The 7,525-nt window shown below is 43.5% G+C and overlaps 1 protein-coding gene across 2 annotated transcripts in view; it reads right to left on the bottom strand.

The window, feature by feature from the left end:
• Window positions 1–262: 262 nt before the first annotated feature.
• The window catches only part of SRPX (sushi repeat containing protein X-linked), an 89,834-nt gene continuing 82,571 nt past the window's right edge, over window positions 263–7,525 (bottom strand). For both annotated transcript variants that reach the window (XM_081042840.1, XM_081042839.1), the window contains one exon: window positions 263–2,646. In XM_081042840.1, coding sequence (XP_080898966.1) covers window positions 2,463–2,646 — 184 coding nt within the window. In that variant the 3' untranslated portion in view covers window positions 263–2,462. The remainder of the gene's footprint in view (window positions 2,647–7,525) is intronic.

The following is a 7,525-nucleotide window of genomic DNA, read 5'->3' as shown; positions in this document are numbered from 1 at the left end:
AAATATATTTGATTGTCATAGCTTTCTAGATCTATTGACTCCTTTATAATTATATCATCTTCTTTTTCTCGTTACTAATTTTGGCTTGAAGTCTATTTTGTCTAAGTATAGCTAAGCCTACTTTCTTTTGGTTTCTGCTTGTTTGGACTATCTTCCATCCTTTCACTTTGAGCCTATGTGTGTGTTTAGAGCTGATTCTTCAATAGGTACCATATAGTTAGGTACCTGTTTTTTGTTTTGTTTTGTTTTGTTTTTTAATCCAGCCAGCCATTCAGTGCCTTTTGAGTGATGAGTTTAATTCATTTACATTTAACATGATTGTTGATATGTAAAGATAGACTACTGCCATTTTACCCTTTGCCTTCTGCTTATTTTGTCTCTCCAATGTTTCTTTTCCCATCTTTCTATGTACCTTTGTAGTTGGTTTTACATGGTAATTTGCTCATTCTCCTCTTTTGTTTTCTATCTCTGCTATATATTTGCTTTGTGGTTACCATTTCATAGATATAACATTTCATAGACATAATACATTTCATAGATATAATAGTCCTTTTTCTGCTGATAGCAATTTATCTTCATTTGCCTATAAAGTTTCCATCCTTTTACTACTCCTTTTATATTTGTGTCACAAATTATCTCTCTATGCTATGATTTGTTTACCAAATTGTAGTAGCTGTAGTTATGTTTTTAAACTTTTATTTAAGTGTGTTTTTCCAGGACCCATCAGCTCCAAGTCAAGTAATTGTTTCAATCTAGTTGTGGAGGGCGCAGCTCTGTGGCCCATGTGGGGATCGAACCGGCAACCTTGTTAAGACAACCGCGCTCTAATCAACTGAGCTAACCGGCCGCCCAGCTGTAGTTACTTTTAATGCTCTTTTCCTTTAACCTTTATGCTATAATTGTTTTACTATTCTAACATAAAGTTACAATTTTCTAATTCTATTTATCACCTTAATCGGGGTATTGTGTACTTGCCTCTTTTCTTTTCAGCTTGAAGAGGTCCTTTAAATATTTTTGGCAAGGCAGGTGTAGTGCCGGTGAACTCCCTTAGCTTTTGTCTGGGAAAGCCTTTATTTCCCCATATCTGAAGGATAACTTTGCCAGATAGAATATTCTTGGCTGGCAATTTCATCTTTTAATACTTTGAATATGTCATTCCACTCTCTCCTGGCTTGCAGAGTTTCTTCTGAGAAATCTGATAGCCTAATTGGGGGATGGGGCGGGGGGGATGTTCCTTTACAGCTGTCTTGTTTTCACTGGCTGCCTCTAAAATTATTTATCATTGACTTTTGACAACTTTATCATAATGCGTCTTGGAGAAGGTGGTTTTGCATTGAGATAATAAGGTGTTTTATTAGCTACATGGACTGTAAATCCACTTACTTCCCCAGATTTGGGAATATTCTTTGTCTTTGGGTTTGGTTGCTGGAGATTGGCATTTTCTTATTTTAATACTATATTATCATGATTTTTCATAGTCTTTAATATAATATGACTCTGTTGCCAAATTTGAAGTAGCGAATACCTTTCTTATTTAGGTAAAGCTTTATTTACTTTGATTCTAACAGTTCAACTGGTTAGTAGTTAGCCTTTCTTCTGTTTTCCAGAATGTGGTACTATAGCAAAAGTTCTTGGTTTCTCTTATGGGAGCTGATTCATCCCTAAGGCTGGGAAAGTGCACATAACAAAGCCGGTTATGGAAAAGAAAAAAATAAGTGGCACTGGAGTTGGGGGAGGTGTGCACACACTTGGGGCTTTGGGTTTACGGATGACCTGTTGGGGTGAAGGGTGTGTCCCAGCGGTCTGTGGGTGGGTCTCCTGCTGGAATCCTGGGGCAGACAGCAGGAAAAGCATGCCTTCAGCTCTCTGTCTGCCTTCCTCCTTTCCCTCTCCCCAGTCAGGGAGGTCTCTCTTCAGAAATCTGGGGCGTTGCTGAAGAGCAAAGGGACCATCCAGCTGCAGCCCAAGTGGCCTGGCAGAATTTCACTTTCCACCTCCTCTGCCAAAGAGGTCACTGCTGCATCTGGTGCTACTGCCATTTTTTCCATTGACCACACTAAGTATGGCTGGTGCTTGAAAAAATGAGTTTTAATAAATTTGCTCCAAAATATTTTATTAGGAAAAGTTTATGTAAAAAAAAACAAGATTGAAGAAAGTTACCTGTCACACTGAATAACATATTGAAAGCATGTATATGGTTGTGGTTTCTAATTCCTCTACAAATTTAACCAGCCATCATGGAGTAAAGAGTTAGAAATAGTAAATGTAGTCATATTTTTTTGGAACACTTCAAAGGACAAAAAGCACCGTGCTCATTTGTAAGTTCAAAGAAAGGTCATAATAAAATAGACTTTAAAAATTACAAATAAAAATCTGTACATCAACGATATTTTTAAGGCCTTTCTGTGTGCATAGCACTATGTAGAAAGAGAAGAGGGACTGCAGAGAGAGGGACCATCACATCAGGTGTTACAGGCCTGGCCCATTTCAGCTTGTAGGACCATCTCCTCTTTCCTCAAGGGGAACGTGTCAATCAGGTTGAAGAGGGCCACAGGTGTCACCAGGGAGACATAGCGCTCCTTGTCCATGCCGTGCTTATCTACTAGCACCATGCTGAAGGAATAGAGTGGGATTCGCAGCAACAACCTAGGGCAGACAAAGAGAAGAATATGTGAAACCGGACTCCCAAGGGTGCTGCTGGACTAACCAGAGCCCTATAGTGCCACTGTGTGCAGAGAAAAGCTTCATACCACGAAGGATTGAATCACCTTTTAGACCCTTTGCTACTCAAAGTTTCGTCCCTTGGACCGGCAGCATCACATGGGATCTTATTAGAAATGGAGAATCCCATCTCCAGCCCAAACCTACTGAATTAGAATCTGCATTGTTAGCCAGATACCCAGATGATGGTATGCTCTTGGAAGCTTAACAGTGCTTTAGCTAATGTCAGGAAGACGGTAGGCCTGCAAGGCCTGCAATGGTGCCACGCACAACAGTTGCTACAAGGTATATACAACAGTGCTCACAGATTTTTTTTCTGCATTAAATTGGAGTCAATCCAAGTTTGTAGACTGGGATTGCACAACCACATTCGTATTAGAACTAGGTTAGTGGTTAGCAAGGGGTGATTTTGTCCCATGGGACATTTTGGCTATGTCTGGACAGTTTTGGTTGTCACAGTGGGGTAGTGGCTTCTGCCCTTTAGTGGGCAGAAGCCAAGGATGCTGCTTAACATCTTCCAATGCACAGGAGAGTCCCTAACCACCCTCAACAAAGAATTATCCAGCACCAAATGGCAATAGTGCAGAGGTTGAAAAAGCCTGCACTCAGTGAAGCCGGTTGAAATAAGTTTCCAGACTTTGTAGTTCTGATCTATTCAGTAGCCAGCTCAGGACTGCAGAGAGGATGAAACTTGGTCTGCACTGTAGTTATACTGACTTGGTTAATTACAATATGTACCTCAAATAATTCCAAAAAGAATTTGAAGTGGTTTCCAAAGTCTGATGTTTTTTAAATTCTACCTCACTAGAATTTAAGCTGTGTAAAAAATGATTTTTATATCAATGCAAACATGTTTAGATGAAGAAAGCAAACAAATGGGTAAGCTGAGCCCAGTGAAAGAATGAGCCCGCTCAGTCTACTCTCCAGATTTTGTTTTTTAATTTAGATATCTTGAGATTGTGTGTGAGGCAGAATATATATTGCCTTCTGAATTTTAAATGAAGTATTTCAAATGAAATTTTTTTTCTCACACAAATGGATCAAAGAAAAAAAAACTCATTCAAAATCCCAACTGCCTTTCTTCTGCCTTTTGAGAGGGAGGTGCAGGGAAGATGGGAATGATTTATATTTCATCCCAGTGGGAAGCTAAATTGTTAATCCACTTCTAGTGACTAGAAATAAAAGATAGACAACATTACAATGTTTCTGTCAAGTTTCCTACATTGGTAAGAGGGGAGCCCAGGAGTAGAATCTTTCCAGTGGTACATTAATGAGTCTTGAACTTGCAGATGTAGACCATGAAATCCAGTGAGAATGGAGAGCTAAACTGCTCTGCATCTTTAGGAAGAGGAGTATCCAGTTTTGGGGATGGAGGCGGGGGGGGGGAATCCTAGGGCAGGAGGGGTCCCAAGAAACAGAAGAGTAGAGAAGTAAGCAGGTCTGGAGGGAGAAAAGGGTGAAGCAGTGTTGTGATGTCAAGCCTGTGGGAAAGGGTGACAGTAAGGAACTGGAGCATTTGATGGTATAGCGCTTATGAGGCTAGGAGGGAAAACCCCCATGGTACCACTACACACATACATCACATGAGCCTTGTGCCTTGGTTGACACAGAATACAAAGAGAAAGCCACCAGGGGAAGAGATGAGTGGTTAGATCATCAGGCTAGCAATAAGCACAGGAATGCATCCCATCATGGCCAAGAGACCACAGAAATCTTTGGGGATGGATGATCGGACACTCCACAAGGTAAGTGGTGTAGCCAGGAGGATGTCAGTTACACATATGTCTGTCATCAGATTGGAATGAGTTCTTCCTGGAGACTCTTCTACAGAACTCTGCAGATTCAAAAAATACTATGGGAGATTCCTGTTCAAGATGGCAACACAGGAACATCTTGAACTCACCTTATCCCACGGACACCGAATCTACAACTACACACAGAACGCTTTCCTCTGGGAGAAAGCAAAACTAGGAGAGCAATTGTGCATATTGGGTAGGCAAGAAAGAAACCACATCTAAACAGGTGGGAAAGGTTGAGACACGATCTCGCCATGAACCCCACCCCTAGCATGATGACGCACAATTTGGAGGAAACTCAAAACTGAGAGCTTCTCCCTGAGGAAGGACAGGTTCATACCCCACATCAAGCAACGTTTAAGACCTGCACCTGAGAGATGAGCCCTCTAAATATCCAGCTTTGAAAACCAACAGGGCTCAAGCCTATGAAACCTGCAGGGCTGTTGCAGCTGAGAAATGGCTCTTAAAGGGCTTGCATGCAGACTCCCTGGCCTGAAGGCACAGCACAGGAGCAACCATTTGAAAAGTGCCCAGACTTTATATGAAAGACACTCATTTGATCATCTGAAAGCATCAGACTGAGGGGCAGGGGCCTGACAGGTATTTTCCAGAGATGGAGGCTGGTAGGCACCATTTTGTGCTTGCCCTCAGCCATGCTAAAGCCAGTGGACACCATCTCTCTTTTCCTTCTCTCTCTCTCTGGCCCATGGATGCCATCTTTACACAACAGCTCATGGGTGCCATGATTGTGCTGTCCCATTTGTCAAAGCCAGTGAGCACTGTATCTCTCTCATTGTCTCTATACCTCTGTCTCTATCTCTCCATCTTTGTTTCTCCCAATCTCTGTCTCTCCATCTCAGTCTGTGTGTCTCTCTCCTCAAGCTGTCTATCTCCATCTGTCTCTCTCTCTCTCTGTCCATCTTGGTTTCTCATCTCTGTCCCATTCTCCAATTTATCTCTGTGTCTCCCAACTGAATCTCCTTCCCCTCTCCCCTCTATATGTGTGGTCTCTCCCTGTCGCCCTCACTCTCCATCCCAATCATTGTCTTTCTGTCCCAGTGTCCCTGTCTTTCATTCTCTATGTCTCTGTGTGTCTCTAATGCTATCTGATTCTCTCTCTCTCTGTGTCTGTCTCTCTCCGTCTTCGTCTCTCTTTCACCTGTCTATCTCTGTATCACTGTCTCGCTCCATGTTTCTTTCACCCTCTTTCTGTCTCTCTGTCCTTCTCTGCCTCTTTCTCTGCCTCTCTCTGGTCTGTCGGGTTCTGTCTTTTCTCTGTATCTGTCTCTGTATCTCTCACTTTCTGTCTTCCTGTCTCTCTGTCTCTAATCTCTGTCTTTGCTCTATGTCTGCTCTCTGTGTGTTTTTTCTCTGTCTTGGTCTCTCGCCTTCTCTGTGTGCAATGTCTTTCTGTGTCTCTCTCCATCTCTCTCTCCCTGTATCAGTCTCTGTGTCCCTGTCTCTCTCCATCTTTGTGTCTCTGTCCTTGTATCTGTCACTGCTCTGTGTGTCTGCTCTCGCTGTCTCTATCTCTCCTACTCTTTGTCCTTCTCTCACTGTCTGACTCTCTGTGTCTGTATATCTGTCTTTGGTCTGTTTGGCTCTGCGCCTGCTCTCTCTGCCCTTTCTTTGTATCTTTGTCTCCATCTCTCTCCTTCTGTCTCTCTTTCGGTGTCTCTGTTTCCCTCACCCTGTCTCTCTGACTGTTTCTGTGCTTCCTGTCTCTAATGTCTCTGCTCTGTGTCTGCTCTGCTTCACTCTCGGTCTCTGTGTATCTAGTTCTATGTCTCGGTCTCTGTGTCTCTGTGCTCTCTCTTTCAGTTTTCTGTGTCTGCTCACTGTCTCTGTCTCCTCGTCTTCCTCTGTGCCTATTTAATCTGTGTCTCTGTTCTTGTATCTCTGTCTGTCCGGGTCTATTTGTCTGTCTGTCCTCTGTGTCCCCCTGTATCTCCCACTTTGCCACTAGGCCAGTTTCTGTGTCTCTCACTCTGTGCCTGTGTTTTCTGGCTCCCTCCTTGTGTCTCTGTATGTCTGTGCTGGTCTGTGTCAATCTCTCGGTCATCTCTATCTTCATTCTCATCTTTATCTCCATGTCTGTCTCCATTTTTTCCCCTCCTCTTTCTTCTCCCTCCCTCTCTTTGTCTCGTATTTCTCTGTGTGTGTGTTTTATTCTCTGTCTCTCGCTCTCTTTCAGATACTCTCTTTGTGACTTTCCCTTTGTCTCTTCTGCTCTCTGTCTGCATCTCATCTTTCTGTATGTCAGTATCTCTCTGGTTCTTTCCCTGCCCATCCGTCTGTCTCGGTCTCTCTCATTTTTCAGCTGGTATCATCTTTGCACCCCCCGCCTTACTCCAGTTGGCAGGCCCATCTCCACAATCTCCCTCTGCCTCTCTTCAGCTCGCTGCTGTCTTCCATGAAGGGGTGTTTTCTGGCTCCCTAATATTTACTGCTGGCAGGGGACATTTCTACGCCACCAGGCACTGGTGGCTAGCAACACCCTCTGGTCCCAAAGGACTGTAAGCAAAGGAAATGGAGTTCTGAAAGAGCGACCAGTCTCAGGGCTTAGCAAGAAGTAACGAAGCTCAGTCTTTTCTATGAAAGTGGCCTATTAGCTTATCATAGCTGCAGTCTAAGGGGCAGGATTCTAATTAAACAAACAGGTAAGGGCTGACTGTAAACCTTCCAGAGAACTCTGATAGCAGGCTATCTCTATACTTGCCCTCTGCCACACTCCACAGCAAACAGCATCTATCAGAGGGAATCTCTTATACATAATTGCTGCCCCGGTTTTTACACTGGTGCCTTGTTTTTTGCAGCTGCCACCCAAGGGACGCCTCGATTGCCTGGCTCTGATGGTCATGGGGAATTGTGTTTCTGGTCCCACAGGACTGTAACAATCTGAGAGACAGTTGTCAGCAGGCTGCTGCCCCCAAGGCACTGCACAGACAGCAGACTGAAACAGACCCTTGTGAGGTAAAAGGGAACCTCCATAAAACTATGAGCAGATT

Source organism: Rhinolophus hipposideros (assembly GCF_964194185.1).
Source record: "Rhinolophus hipposideros genome assembly, chromosome: X".
NCBI lineage: Eukaryota > Metazoa > Chordata > Mammalia > Chiroptera > Rhinolophidae > Rhinolophus > Rhinolophus hipposideros.
This window is presented reverse-complemented; position numbering and strand designations above follow the sequence as displayed.